Below are 15,621 nucleotides of genomic sequence, written 5' to 3' on the forward strand. Positions count from 1 at the left end.
CTGTACTGTGGTGTGCTATTTCGAAGGACTCACCTATTTACATACAGTGCCATGCTCAGCCCTCCAGTCAAGAGCATCAAACCAGTCTCCTTGAGACAGCAAAGCATTTGACACACTTAGAGCTGACTCTCAGCCAGTCCACATGAGGGATCTAGCCAAGGGAGAAGCATTCATCTTGGGTAGGCAGTAATAAATTGCAAAATCGTCACAGTATCACCATTGTGCCAGAACAACACCCTGCCCCTTCCTTGAAAGACTGTCTTTAGCATCTGGTGATAGTCATAGCTTCTTCAAGAAACATTTGGGTCTTAGCAACATTGGGTATACTGGCTTGCAATACAATAAATTATCTGCTTCATTCTAAAAAATATTTGCAGATACACCTGCCACCCATGAAGGTTAAAATTAAATGAAACAAGCCATATAAGATATTCAGCACAGTGTTCAATAGGCAGTTATTATTACTTCTCATTATGACCACTTTCATTATTTATTATATTGGTTACTTCTTTATATTCATGGCTAGGTAAAAATTGAATGTAGATAACATTTATGTCATCTTTTTTGTTTCAAACCTTTTGCCTAGAGTAATAACAGTTAATATATATCATGAGAAAATGCTTGTGTATTTCTTTTTCCTTTAGTTGCATATGAGATCTTTCCTTAGCTCAGCTCATCTTTCTAGTTGTCGTTAAGCAAATGATGTTTTTCTAGAAGCTCTAGTTCTCCTAAACATTGCTTATAAGCCTTCTAGAGGTAATAAGTGAGAGTGAATAATAGTTTGATCCCAAAACTAGCTGCAGAGAATTTGAAAATAATTGATTTTATGCCTTAAACCTAAAGTACATTATAAAATTAGATCAGAAGTAGTGTCCCACTCTCAAAGTTTGTGGAATTGTGCGTAAGAGGAAAATGAAGAGTTCCATCTTGAAAGTTTTTTGGTTTAATTGGATCTTTGATGTGCCCTGTGCCTACTGTCTCTATTTAGAAAATGATCAGAAATCTTTATCAATACCCATCATTGTTGGCTTAACATGATTTTACTTTTTGTCTACTTTAGTCGAAATGGATAGTCTTTCTGAACTATCCCAGCAAGGTGCCAACCATGTCAACTTTGGCCAGCAGCCGGTCCCAGGGAACACAGCCGAGCAGCCTCCGTCCCCCGCGCAGCTCTCCCATGGCAGCCAGCCCTCTGTCCGGACCCCTCTTCCGAACCTGCACCCTGGGCTTGTGTCAACGCCCATCAGTCCTCAATTGGTCAACCAGCAGCTGGTGATGGCTCAGCTGCTGAACCAGCAGTATGCAGTGAATAGACTTTTAGCCCAGCAGTCCTTAAACCAACAATACTTGAACCACCCTCCCCCTGTCAGTAGATCTATGAATAAGCCTTTGGAGCAACAGGTTTCAACCAACACAGAGGTGTCTTCCGAAATCTACCAGTGGGTACGTGATGAACTGAAACGAGCAGGAATCTCCCAGGCAGTATTTGCACGTGTGGCTTTTAACAGAACTCAGGTCAGTTTTGTTCTATTTAGATGTGGTTCTTGTATCTCTCTTTCTCTCTCCTTTTTTAGTCCCATCTGTACTAATCTTGATTCTTTTACTCTGTACTAACATTTTATCCTTCTCTTCCTGTGATCACGTTGTCTGTTCTTGTGGTGCCTACATTTTATCACTCCTTTCCCTATTATCCATCTCCTCGACCAAGAAAAAGCTGTGTACAGATTGATCCTGATTCAGGGGCCTTGAAAGAATAAATTAAATATCAAAATATTTCAAACTGGCGTTACCTATGCTTTCACGTAATGGAATCATAGGCTCTTAGTAGAAGATGGAGAAAAGTTTGACGACTTGGTCAAGGCGGGATTTCAGGCTTCTTGCCTAACATTTTTTCCACGTTACTACCCATGTCAAACATGAGTATATAAATATGCCCTATTGAAGGTCCTCTCCAACTTTTAAAAAAAAACATCTTGGGACTCAAGAGTAATTTCTGCCATTTAATTCTGAACAGCCATTTAGAAAAAAAAATATGGCTTATTAACATAAAATGTTTCTTAGCTTTGTCTTCTCCCCTCCTCACATTATTGTTAATGTTCTCCCAAACCTCATTCTCTAGACCAGAGATCAGCAAACCTTTTCTGCAATAGGCCAGATAGTAAATATTTTACGCTTTGAGGGCCATAGGATCTCTGTCATATTGTAGAGGGCTAAGCAACCATAGACAATAAATGAATGGATGTGGTGTGGTGGTGTTTCAATAAAACTCTTTACAAAACAGGCCCTAGGCTAGATTTGGCCTGTGGGCCTTAGTGTCCAGAGATCTGCATATACCCCTGGTGCTCACACCTTTGTCCTCCTGGGAAAATTCCAGGGAAGATAGTATCAGCATGGAAGAAGTTTACAGGGACTTGGAGAAAGGGTAATATATAATAGAGAACGCTTAAGACAAAGGTATTTGAAAAGTTCTAAACAAATTGATTCCATTAAACTGTGAATGAGAGGATTTTTTTTTTTCATTTCTTTTTTTGGAAACTAGTATGATATATATGGTGTTTATTCTTGGCCCAGGCACACTGAAAAAAAAAAAAGAAAAACCCAAAGAACATGTAACTTTGATTAGAATGAGGACATTATGTCCTTTCGACTTTCTTGTTTTACCACTGTTCTTTCTTTTGTCAAAAATTTTTTTTTGGCCTGACTCATACTTTCCTTTCATATTTAAGTTGTTTTGTTTATTACATGATTATAAGAATAAAATTCTGGTACAAAAATAATCTAGCATTAATTCCTTGTTGGCAGAGTTTCCATACCTAGGAGAATCCCCGCTGTGTCTTATTTTTGGCTTGCCTTAACTGGATTGAGAGTGAGGAGGCCTGACAAAGCCCTTAACGCAGTGTTTGTTTTCAGTTTCTTTTTGTTTTTCATACATCATTTATCTATTTTTAAAAGGGCGGTTGCTGAAGGTTATGTCTCAGGTTAAAATCTTATGGTTTTAGCTGGTTCTATGTTTTTACAACTTAAGAAATGTGTTCATTATTAGCTGGTAAATTTAACATGGCACCTATATTCAGTTGGGAGGTAATTATTAAAAAAAAATAAGATGAATGCATGAATGAATCAAAAATCAACCTTCTAGATACTCGAGTCTATTTCTGGCAGCATTTTTTATTTTTGTAAATAGCGGTAACTGCCAGTAGTTCTCAGTACAGCCAAAGAATAGACAGGTCTCTACATAAAAGTTCACTAAAATGCTTGTTGAATTGAATTAAAGGCCCACAGACAAAGACACCCTTGACATAGACACAAGTGACATACAGGTTTACTGAGAAGCATTTTAAAAATTGAGCAAATTGTTGTTTCTTAAGGCGCTAAGGAAAGTGTGTTTTATCTGGAGGAAGAATGACAAGAGAGTCCAGCTGAGGGACATAAGGGTGAGGTCAACACCCGTTGGTACAGTTTTCCTTCTCTTGGGTGATGATGTCACAGGCATTACTCTGAAGAGTTGACCGTTCGTTCTGCCTTTGGTTCTCACATTGACAAATTCCGTGAATATCTATAGGATGTGTTACTGGAAAAAAGGCAGAATTCTCTCTTTATATACCATATTAATCTCTTTGAAAAGATAGTCATCTCTATGGTTAACATTAAAAACAATGACTATTTTTCTGAAGATGAGAGGAGAATGAAAGTACAGCTTGATACTGATCTCTCTTTATTAATAATAGCCAATTTAGAAAATCATTACCAAAAAATTATTAGGAGCCCTGGGTGATAGAGGGGTTTTATTTTAAGCCTTTATATTGGTAATTGCTACTCCTCAGTCGCAGTGGATATTGGGCCATATTCGAAGCTGTTTGATTTAAATGAGTAATTTTCTATGTATATTTAAGTGTTCACATTTTGGGAACTAGCTTTTGAACACACAAGCATGCATGTATTTTCGGTGGTCATACTTAAAAAGCACACATGCTCGCACGCGCACACACAGCTGCATTTATTTTAATGATTATACATTCATATGAATGCATGTAGTGTGTTTATTTCAAAGTGTATGCATTTCAATAAAAGCAGGTGCAGAGAGAGAGTGTATGGTGTGAGTGTGGAGTACGAAAATACACATGCTAATGCATATGTATAGACAAGGAGCTCTGCAGAGTTAAATCGCACATCACACATTTGTGTACACTTATTACAATGTGCAGTTCCAACTCTGAGTTTAAAAATTAATGTAAAATGTGTACATACAATTGCAAAATTGTATAATATCCGATAAAGACATTGATGCCCTATAAACAGTATGTTAAAATATTAGTATAATAGATAATGTGTTATGAGTTGAGATATTTTAGTTATTGACAGCTATATATAACTTTAAAATCCTGTATTTCATGTTTTAACTCTTAATTAGGGAATTTTCCCATCATCTTAATTGGGTCTCCTAAATTAAAACATACCCCCCTCTTAAGACTTTCACACATGACTATTAAAAAAAATAATAGTCTTCCTTTTCTGAAAATTTATGGTGAAATTCATATAATTACTTGTTTTAAAGACTTTTTCCCCTCCTGAATTGATGGGCATATGTTCTTTAATTGCTACTGAAGATATCAGCTTTTAGCATATGTCATTCATTCAGTTATGCCTACTTGATGTCTTTTTAATGGAAACCTGTGGCTAAAAATAATTGCTGAGGCTTCTAGATTTATACTTTTCAATTCACTTCTCTGTATTATTGCTGTTTAAAGGTTTTGATAGATGAAAATATAGTCTTTAGTGCCTTTTTTTTTTTTTAAATAAAACCCAGAGTTTAACTCTGATCCCATTCTATGGCTTTTTTCCTTTTGTCTCCCCCCTCCTCTTGTCTTTGGCACACTTTATTTTCCAGTAAAATAAAGAATGAAGATGGATTATTCAAAACTGATAACAGTAATGGACCATCATGTAATGTTTTATTGAATTTGAGTTCTGTAAATTATGTGGTGGAGAGAAATTTGCCTGCTTAAGTATAACAGAAATTGCTGCTGTGTTCCTATAATTCTTCACAGTGTAATTTAAGAAAAGTCCACTATCCATATCACTATTGAATAAAAGGTAAAAAGGTGCTATTACCCCACCATGACAGCTCTCGTGTAGCCTCCCAAACGGCAGAGAAATGCGTCTGCTTATAACTTACTTGGCCTGAGTCCAAGGTAGAAGGTGGAGTTTGAATTTGAAAATAGGCTTTCACCTGGACCTGTGATTAAAAATTCACCAAACAACAGAGGCAGGTAGCCTTGAAGAATATTCTGTGTATTTTCTTTTTAGGAGGGAGGTTTCAGCAAATCATATTTTCCTTCTGAGGGCTTTGAAGTTCCATGAAGCTGATAAAATCTATTTGAATCAGTGATTATGTTCAAAAAGGAGACAAACGGCAGGCCAGACAGGCTTTTTGTTCAGATTGGCAGTCTCTTTCGCTTATCTGCTGTTTTAAAGAATTCATAATTAGCTTTTGGAAGTACTGATAATATTTATTGAAGGTTTTTGCTTTCTTTTACTATTACTAATGAATTTTACTTGTAATAACTTGTAAACTCTTTTTGGAATGTAAAAAAGGTTTAGGAATTCATCAGTAAGTTCGCTCTTTAATTGAAAAAGTCAGAATTATCACTTAACCACTATGTAATGACAATGCAGAATAATTTTGTGTTTTCATATATAGGGCACATATCAAATTATTTGAAGATACAGAGTCCCAATGAAAAGCAGCTTCTCATTTTCAATAAAATTAATATTCATAAGGTGCTGGTACCTTAGTACATAACATACGATTCTCAAGTTCTTATCAGAAACAAGAATGACTAATGGTTTTGTTTAATTTGTTCAAGTTTATCGAGCACGTATGGTATACAATACTGATAAATGTTTTGGTCTTGGTGTTTTAACGTATTCTCTTGAGGTAGCAAGTAAGGTACGTGATGCCCTTGACATATTATTTTTTAGCACGAAGAAGAATTTTTGGTAAGAGATCCCTCTTCCTATCCACTTGAGGGATTATTACAAATGACCTTGACCTAACTTGACAAATCTGAACTGTATTTTTGACTATGGGGAAATGGGAAATAGGGGCCACGTACATCTTGAATCCATAATTGCAGCTACTCAGGTAACAACAACCTGAATGGGACCAAAACATGCATTCCCATATCCAGATTCTAATGGTATTAGAATAATTTTGCATCCAGAATTATTCTCAAGTGACATGATTTTTTTTTTTTTGTGGTAATTAACACATTCTAATCAAAACATTTTCTAACAATATTTTCAAGCATTTCCACCAGGGGGCACTCCCCTCTTTGAAAGCCTGGGCCAAAAAAAAAAAAACCCCGAAGGTTTCTAAAACACCTGAGACTGTCTACACTGGCGGCTTTAGAGCTCTTTGAGTGTTCCAGGGTTTGAAATATTGCATTAGACCTTCAACATATTCCAGGTAGAAAAGCTGCACTTGCTCCAATAGAATAATTTAGTGGAAATAAAACACTTTTCCATTAAAATACTTCATATACTCAAATGGGAAGTAATGCCAACATCAAAATATGGGTAGTAAAATTTCTAAATTCTCACTCACATGACCTGCTGTCTTCTACTTTAAGCCATACGGGAAATGACTTCGTTTCATGTTAGCAAGAATTGATAGAAAACATTATTATGTATTTTTTCATATGTTTAATTTTCTCACTATAGTTCTCTACTGTCTCAGGAAACATACATAATAAAAAGATGATATATTATTTTGTAATTGGAGATTTATAAATGTCTAATTTCAAATTTCTCAAGTAGAATAACATCCTAAATATTCATGGGATCTCATTTTACCTAATCTATTTTTTTTTATTACTGAACAATTAGTGTAGATAAGCATCTTATAAAGTGTCACATAACTTTTCATTGAAGGCTCACCTTGGATAAACTAATAATTACCATTAGAATTTACCCATAGGTAGCATACCTTGTTCTTATGTTTCTATCATAACCCATTTGCAATTTTTTCCTTTTGTGATCTGAATACACATAATTAATCCATTTAGTACATATTTATCAAACACTTATGTGGTAGACATTGTGCTGGGATGGCAAAAATGAATATTAGATTATTATACTCAAGGAATTTATAACATTGTGTTTATGTATACTGTATGTTTCTGTCTGCTTCTGTCTAGTTAATATATATTGCTTTGCCAAGCACATCTTTTAATACATAATATTTCATGGCGAAGAGTGTGAAGTGAGGACTATTTTTTACACCTATTTTCATTTTTTTGAGACCTGTATTTTTTGGTTTCAGTGTGACACATCAAAAACACAGTGAATCTAATTAGTTGGCCTTGTGCAAATTAAATAGCTGGATGATTGACTGCCTGTTTGACTGAATTTTAGTTAAATTGACTGGATGTTCTGCTCTTGTATAAACACAATTGCAACATTACTTGTCACTATTATGAATTGAAGGACCTGTACCCTTCATTCTTCAGTCACATTTCTTATGGTGAAACTAAAAGTTTGGGTCCAACTCCAAGCTTTGGTTGTGTAGATCAAGTAAGAAACTAAAATGTAAGTCCCCTGAACCCATCAGAGAATATTTTTTAATAGTAACCTGTGTCATTTTAAAGTGGACAGTACTTTTATACTGTCTGCACTCAAAGATTATATTTGGGCAATATGGTGCATCAGCCCTGAGGAATTGGGGACAAAGCTAGGACAAAACATGCACTTTTTGAAAACCCTGAAAAAACCCAAATGTTGTAATCTTGGGGCTCAGTTGTTTTGACATGACATTTACCTCCCCTTCCCCAAGTGAACCCTTTCACCATTCTGCAGAGTTATTGGGAAATGAAATTTGCAAATTAGATTTCGGCCTTGACAATCTTTTCTTCTGAGCTATGTTGTGATAAACTGATATTCTGGCTAAATGTAGACAGCAAATGTGCCTTGGTATTCCAGGCATTATTTCATGTACGAGATTGGAGGGATAAAGGCTTCTCAGCCTCTATCAAATGGACAGAAAATTTTTCTAATCCTTCTATTTTATATAATGCCTTAAACAAAATTGGGGAAATCCACCCATTTTTGAAAGTGTTCTTTCAAAAATTTTTTCAAGAAAAGTAGTTGACAATTAATGCTCTATTATTTGGGCAGAAGGACATCTTAAAAGAATTTACTAATGGTTTGTAAATTTCTCCCATCACTAATAAGGATTTCTATTCCTTAAGAAATTTGATAATTACAGAATTTGGTAATATCCTTTTCATTGGCACATTATGATGGATTTTTGCAATGTGGAAAGGGGGTTATGTATTTCAAATTTAATCTGTGGTTTCTGAAGTTCAAAATTTCAACCTGTTACCCAGAATTGTAATATAGCAAGATAGAGTTTAGAATCATTTAAGGTAGTCAGTATGGTTCCCTTAAATGATAAATAGAAGAATCACTTCTCATTTCAATAATTTGAAAATTAAGGAATAACCTACAGTATTGCCTGTGAAAACAGCATAAATCTTAGATGATGCTTTAGTAATATTTTTTCTTGTAATATATTACAATTCATTTTCTGGTATTTTGTTTGAAAGTTCTGTTTCTCTAGAAATGGCTTTGTTTCTTTACATGTTGGGCTGTTGGCATTCCACTGCCTTTGTCTAGGCAGCTTGAGAACTATACTGTTCAGTGCTGTTGTATTATGAGCATTTCCTTTATTCTTAACTTCCCTCCATCGTCCCTCTGTGAAAGATTTCATGCCAAGTTAAGCTACTCAAAGGAAGGAGACCAATTAGGCAGTTTCAGTTTATGTTATATGTAAAGCAGATGCTTAATAAAATTAAGAATACAATTGAGGCTCTCTTCTCTACCACCTCAGTTGTAACTAAGATATTCCTATGTAGATTTAATGCTTCTGGCTGCATTTCCTAAGCCGAGTGGCTAAGCAAAGGGAAGGCTCACCGCTGGCCAGCAGAGCACGGGAGCAAGCTCACTCATCCTGTGCCTTTCCTTCCCGGCAGGGCTTGCTTTCAGAAATCCTCCGAAAGGAAGAGGACCCCAAGACTGCATCCCAGTCTTTGCTGGTAAACCTTCGGGCTATGCAGAATTTCTTGCAGTTACCAGAAGCTGAAAGAGATCGAATTTACCAGGATGAAAGGGAAAGGAGCTTGAATGCTGCCTCTGCAATGGGTCCTGCCCCCCTGATAAGCACACCGCCCAGCCGCCCTCCCCAGGTGAAGTCTCTTTCCTCCATGCCCTTCTAATTGCTGTGTGTGTGTGTTCTTTTTAATGTTTGAGGAACAATCTCAACAAGAAGTTGAAAGATAGATGGATAGATACACGGTTTTTTAAAAGTAATAATTCATAGAGTTGCTTGAGGAGAATTTGCTTCCAAATCACTAATTCTCATATAAAAACAATAAGCTACTAATTAGAAGAAAGACAGTTGCTTTGTGTTGCTTCATTTTGGGGGTTCTTTGGGGCTTAAAAGTAGTCTTTAAATGGGATATTTGTCTCTACTACTACTAAGAAGTATTTTAAACTCAATAGGAAAAAAAGTAATAAAGTCAATTTTATCCCTATGAGTTTTAGAACCACCATTTGAATAGTAAATAAATAAAAATAAATAAATAATTCCATTTGTATTTATGCTTTCCAATACGAACTGCAGCTGGTACCAATTACACATCATCTCGTTTGTAATCTTTCATAATTAAGTTTAATACAATCCTTGAAGGCAGCTTTAAATGGGGCTGATAAGGAATTCCATCCATATTCCCAGAAATGGGCACATTTTCTATTTGCCAAATGTTTGCACTTTTTAGGAAGGACAAAAGTCACCTTCCAGGTAACTTTATATATGTGCATCTACGTGTCCTCCTTGCGCAGAGGCCATGCTAGTCTTCTCTGTATCACTCCACTTTTAGTATATGTGCTACCGATGCAAGCGCTGTATATGTACATCTGTATTTTTTTTAATCAAGTTTGAAAGTTAGCTTTATAACTATTATGACAATTCAAGAAGTTAATTTTCAGTACAAATTATTAGATAAAAGTTTGATGGTAGATTAGATGCAAAATCCACAAGCAAATATATCTTCTCACACATTTAATTTGTACCATGCACAACTCTTAAAAATAAAGTTAGCTGAAACTGGATAAAAAGTGAATGTGGGATACAAATTTAAAGTATTCATGTAACGGCGTCATAATGAAGTTATATTTGGTGTTAATTTCTTTTCATCAATAATAAAACACAATCATATATTTCTAAATGTAGAAATACAAGCTCGTTCAACACTAAAAATGAAACTGCTACAGATACTCCATAAATAAGGAATAGACATAATATGCAGCCACTTCTTTGAGGGTATGGTACTGGGTATTGTAATGTTCTGAAACGATTATTTTTTAGAAACACCACAAAAGTCCATTTTCTCCATTTTATTTAATGAAAATCAATTTGGTCCTGATGTTTAAATGAGCAGACTGTAAGGAAGTCACTGCTATAAGTATGAATAAGAACGTCATGTTTCTGTAGCTGAAAAGAATGGCATCTTATACATACACACAGTTGTTGAAGCTGATCTGTAAAGCTTTCTATACAATATTTCTTAAGAAAAAAAATGAGGAACTCGTTCTTTATAAAATATGTACATGACTTTTGTAAGAGTTGTTAAAAAATACTGTGCTTTGGACTTGGTTTAGCACTTAGTGTAAAGTGGTTAGAGTTAATACACACACCATCATAGGTTAACTCTGCTCCTATAGTCATCACCGAGAGGCCTCTGGGCACGGTTATTTTACTTATCACTTAATCTGAAATGCTAACAAAAGAATGGCTTACTTCAGACCAGCAGGAACTTCAGCTTTGAGCTGCTGCTTTTTTAAAAAAAATCTATCCAAATATTTGACTTAATGGTTCCTTAATGCAAGTTTTGTTTTCTAATTTTTCTAGGATTTTAATTCTTTTATTTATGTGATTCTGCTGTCCTTATTCACCAAATTTTTTCTTCAAGTTACATTAATTCTTAAGAGATATTTCTTTTCATACAGTAGTAAGATTCTCTTGGGTAGCTTTCCTATATGTATGTCTAAAGACGATATATGCTGATAATTTGGGATAGAAAGTTTCATTTGTTTTGGCCTGAATTATTGATTTACTGGTTGAGCCATCTTTAGCTGTATTTATTTGTTCTCAAGAGGAGTTGAGACCAAGCCCTTGGCCAACAATGGACATATGAAGTGTGTAGATACTGTAGATTCTTAGTGCAACTCTTTCAAAGAAAAAAATTATTTCTATTAATGCAGTTTTATTGGCCATCTAACCACATTCTGAATTGATTATCTGATATATGTGTATAATTTTATTTCACTGCTGTAATATAAATCTTTAAGGTATCTTATTTGCCTCACTGAGAATCCCCTTGCATTACTTGATATTGTTATAATAGAGTTCACAACCAGTCAGTTCACCTTTTACCCTTGAACTTGATTCAATGAATTAAATTTTAAGAACTCCTCAATGTCTTAAAAGTATTATCAATGTAAAATGAGTACTTTAGATTTGGAAAACTGTGTTACTGAGCGGTTGAATTAGCACTGTACTGTTTTGTAGCCATTGAAGATGAATGCTTAAACTGGAGCCAGTACAACACATATAAGGTTTTAACACCATGCTTATTACAAGTGACTAAAATGGCTGAGAAAGGAAGGATGAAACTACAGATACAGAAGCAGACTGCAAAATCTTGTCTTTTTTAATTTTATATTTTGCCAGAGAGGAGTCTATGTGAAATCACTATGCATTTCATTTCCTCCAAAATGGAGACGTTCAAAACCTATTTTGAGACAACTCTGGCTTGGGTTGGACCCAAACCTTGATTTCTTTCTAAAGAACTGCTTGTTAAAGGCAGAGGTCCCTTATGGCTCACAGACCCAGGCCACCTTAGGCCTGAGAGACTGAATTCTCTTTCAGCTCCTTCCCTGTAGTTTTTAGGTCATATGGAAGATGATTGGGATGTCCCTGAGTCACACAAGACAGAGGACCTAAGCTGTTGAGAGACTCAGATTCTAAATCATCTTCCAGAAGGGGCTCCCCTGGTTTTAGTCAAGCCAAGGTTTTATTCTTAGGAATGCCTCCCCTGGCAAAGCCTAGACCAGCCTCGGGAATCACCAGAGCTCTTGGCTGGCCCTGCCCAGGTAAGACACCTCCTGTGCAGACCTGTCCCTTGTGCTTTAGTAGGGGCAGCCATGCCATGAGCTTTGACTTCTGGCTGGGGCAGTAGGCTCTGGGCTTGACCTGTTTGCTGAAAGCATGTTTTCACAACTTACATGCTCTAATTCAAGAAGTAAGAATACCTTGCACTTGATAATGTTGTTCGTAATTTTCTAAGCACCTTCATATATGTTAATTCATAGAACCCTTATACCAGCCTTTTGGTTGGAGAAAAATGAGAAAACCAGGTCTAAGGTATAGCAAAGTTTTCAAATCCCCTGATAAGTGTGTTGCTTTTTCCTCTATCTCAAGCGCCCTCCTCAAAACACAGACATTTTAGAAAGGGGAAAATAAAACTTGGGGCCTTTTTCTGTTTCTCATAGAGGATGGGAAGTTTTCTTGTTAGATTAGAAAGAGGAACACCTACAAGGACATTATCCTCGTAGAACACATTAAATGTTTGACAGATGATTCACTTTGAAAGACTTTGGACAGTTGGCGTTTCTGAGATTGTGGAAAAAATAGCCCCTTCCAAACCTTGGTCGTATGAAAATATCTGGGAGAACCAAATTCCTCCAAAGCTCCCTGGTCTTAAAAGTTTTTTTTCTGACTATGCTTAGCAAATTTTCCAAGTGAGTTCATAAGAGAAATTTTATTAATAATAATTAATGATTATTTTCTGAGAATTGTCTGTTTCACAGAACAGATCAGTTTTAAGTTGATAATTTCTATTTAGGTGTGTGCTTTTTCTGGTTTTATTTGTGTATTTTAATATGTGTGACTTTTGGAGTTAAATTAGTGATTTCTGTTTTCATAAGGACTGTTTGAAAGCCTATAATTAACAAGTTGCAACTTACTTGAATTATATATTCTTTTTTCCTTTATTTGTTTTTACATCTCTTTACGTAATTCTTTAGTTTCTTCTAAAGTAAGATGTGATATTTTATAGCCATGGTTTAAAAAATGTACAAAGTTCCTGTAAGCAATATATAATGGATTTAATCTGGTAGGTGCACCCTTCTGTCTCTTTACAACAGACTCTTCCATAACGTAATGAAATGTAGGTTCAGTTACGGGCAGGAACTTAACACTTGATCAAAGTTTTATTTGTTATGAATCCCTTGACCAACATTATTTTAAGATCTTACGTGCTTGTAAAATGCTTCCCATTATTAGTCATCTTTTAAAAGTCCAGATTTAAAAAATAATTAACATTGTTCCTACAAAAGGAAGAAAAGTGCGAAAAGATAGAACCATGATTTCAAGACAGTGTTAATGTGTAAAAATTGGAGATTGAGGACTATTTTCCATCACCAATAAGAATGCCTCAAAATAGCACATTTCTTATGTAACATTACTAAGAAAACATTTATAATCTGCATACATATCTTGAAAAATAAATTCAGGTTTGATTTGTAAAATTAATAATAAAGCCATTTACTACTAAAAATTAGACCTTAATGAGCTAGAGTCAGCAAAGGGCCACCAAAAAGCACATCCAGCATGTCTTAAAAAATAAGAATTTTTGTTCAAATAAAGTCCTGTATAACATCATGACTTCAGTATGGTGCAGTGGCTTCTAAGATAAGCATTAACCTTAGACACACTTAAGTTCAGATCTCAGCCTTGCCCCATGGACAAATTACTTACCCTCTTTGTCTTAAGACAGTTTTCTCAATTTTAAAATGTGGCGATAATAGTACCTACTCAGGGCCATCGTGTAGGTTATTATGTGCCCAGCACATAATAAACAACTAATAAATGTCAGCCTTTATCATTGTCATTGTTATTAAAACTACATCAAACTTTAATCGTGTGTGTGCATGCCGTGTGCTTGCAGGCAGCTCCTCCTGCATCCAGAACTAGCACATCCACAATCAGAACCACAGTAGAGTTCCTTGTGCGTAGTGTGTATGTAGCGTGTAGAGTTCATTTTGCAGTACAGTTTGATGCATTCAGCAATCCATGAAGAGGCAAAATAGAATTTTCATGGAAAACTCTGTGTTCTGCACATTTTTAGTGAAATAAAAAGCCGCCCCTAGTGCTGCACCCTACCTCCCCAGGTGGGAGGGTAAATAGAAGCTCCAGCTCTTAACGACTTCCCGGCGCCCGCCGCCGTAATGATGGCGTAGTCCACCCTACCTTGATAAAAGCTATTCGAAAAGCAACCGCATTTATTTTACCTCCTGTGCTATTTGCGGAGAAGAGCTGAAGAGTAGTTTGTTTTGCCTGGAATGAACTACTTTATGAATTTTAATGTGTGATATAATATTAAAAGCTAAACCAGGATTAAAGAAGATTTTTTTTGTGCTAAGCTAAAATAGTACTTAGTAGAGTGAGGTATAAAAGATTTTTGTTTCCATTTTTACCTGGGGAAAAATTCAGCTTTCATATTTTTGAAAAGCTGTCCAAGTCAGTTCCCCTTAAGCAATAGCTTATGTTTAGGAAAAAATGTGATTCCAGAATTCTAATAGCTTATCTATGATAAGATGCATATCTGAGCCAACAAGATGATAAAGAAGAGCTTTTCTAAATATTTTTTAAATGAGTAATACTGACAGATTCTTACTTTATATTTTTAAAAGTTGTTGCTCTCGCTTTTTTTTTTTGATGTTTCGTGTACACTTCTTTTCCACTTTTGATTGTGTTGGCTACTAGGAAACAGTTATTTGATTTTTTTTGATGGTTTAAAATTCTTGCTTTTTGGTTCAAGTTGTAATTGCTTTATTAAAAAAATTAAACCAAAGAAATCTTTAGAGACAAAAATCACAGGGTTGAAAAAATGATTATAGCCCACCTCAGAGATAAATTCTTAAACATAATTTTTACAAAAGAATGAAAATTATTTTTAAAGCGTATGAAACCCCAAGTTTCCGAAGCCCGCTTTCATAACTATTGCTAAGCAGTTGGCTACCAAGGAACTGGTTCTTCCACAGCACTGGACTTCGTGCCCCCATTTCCATAACATTCAATTTTCAAAGCGATTGAAATGGCTTTTCTTCTCTCTTTCATTTAAGCAGTGAGAAAAATAGGTATTAAAAGGCACCCCATGGGGTGATCAAATCTATCCTTCTGCCTCAAAGCAAGACCACCCCAGAGCAAAGTTGCGAATCTCACCAAAGCAACTTTGTAGGCAATTTATGGTAATGCGTTAACTCTTCTGGCTCCTAAAGTGGTGTTTAGCAGATTATTGCTTCAAAGCCCTGTGTACTTCTTAGTGGCCTCCAGTCGTTAATATACCTCTGTGAGTGCCCTGGCTTACCAGAGTGGCAGAGCTGGAAGAGGCACTCTGGAAATCTAGCCTACACTCTTGCCATTGCTGTCTCCAGTTTGTAGTTTAGGAGAAGCAAATGAGGCCCAGCCAGTTGGTCACTTCTCCTGCCTCACCTTCT

At 35.6% G+C, this 15,621-nt stretch overlaps 1 protein-coding gene and 1 non-coding gene across 5 annotated transcripts in view; one reads left to right on the plus strand and one right to left on the minus strand.

The window, feature by feature from the left end:
• Window positions 1-15,621, plus strand: part of SATB1 (SATB homeobox 1) — a 96,039-nt gene that overhangs the window by 49,237 nt on the left and 31,181 nt on the right. For all 4 annotated transcript variants that reach the window (XM_046638736.1, XM_046638724.1, XM_046638743.1 and 1 more), the window contains exons 7-8: window positions 1,061-1,515; window positions 9,033-9,245. In XM_046638736.1, the coding sequence (XP_046494692.1) occupies window positions 1,061-1,515; window positions 9,033-9,245 (668 nt within the window). The remainder of the gene's footprint in view (window positions 1-1,060; window positions 1,516-9,032; window positions 9,246-15,621) is intronic.
• LOC124231579 (U6 spliceosomal RNA) lies at window positions 9,859-9,962 on the minus strand. Its single transcript, XR_006886607.1, has one exon. It is a non-coding gene; the product is annotated as a U6 spliceosomal RNA (small nuclear RNA).

Source organism: Equus quagga, chromosome 1 (assembly GCF_021613505.1).
Source record: "Equus quagga isolate Etosha38 chromosome 1, UCLA_HA_Equagga_1.0, whole genome shotgun sequence".
NCBI lineage: Eukaryota > Metazoa > Chordata > Mammalia > Perissodactyla > Equidae > Equus > Equus quagga.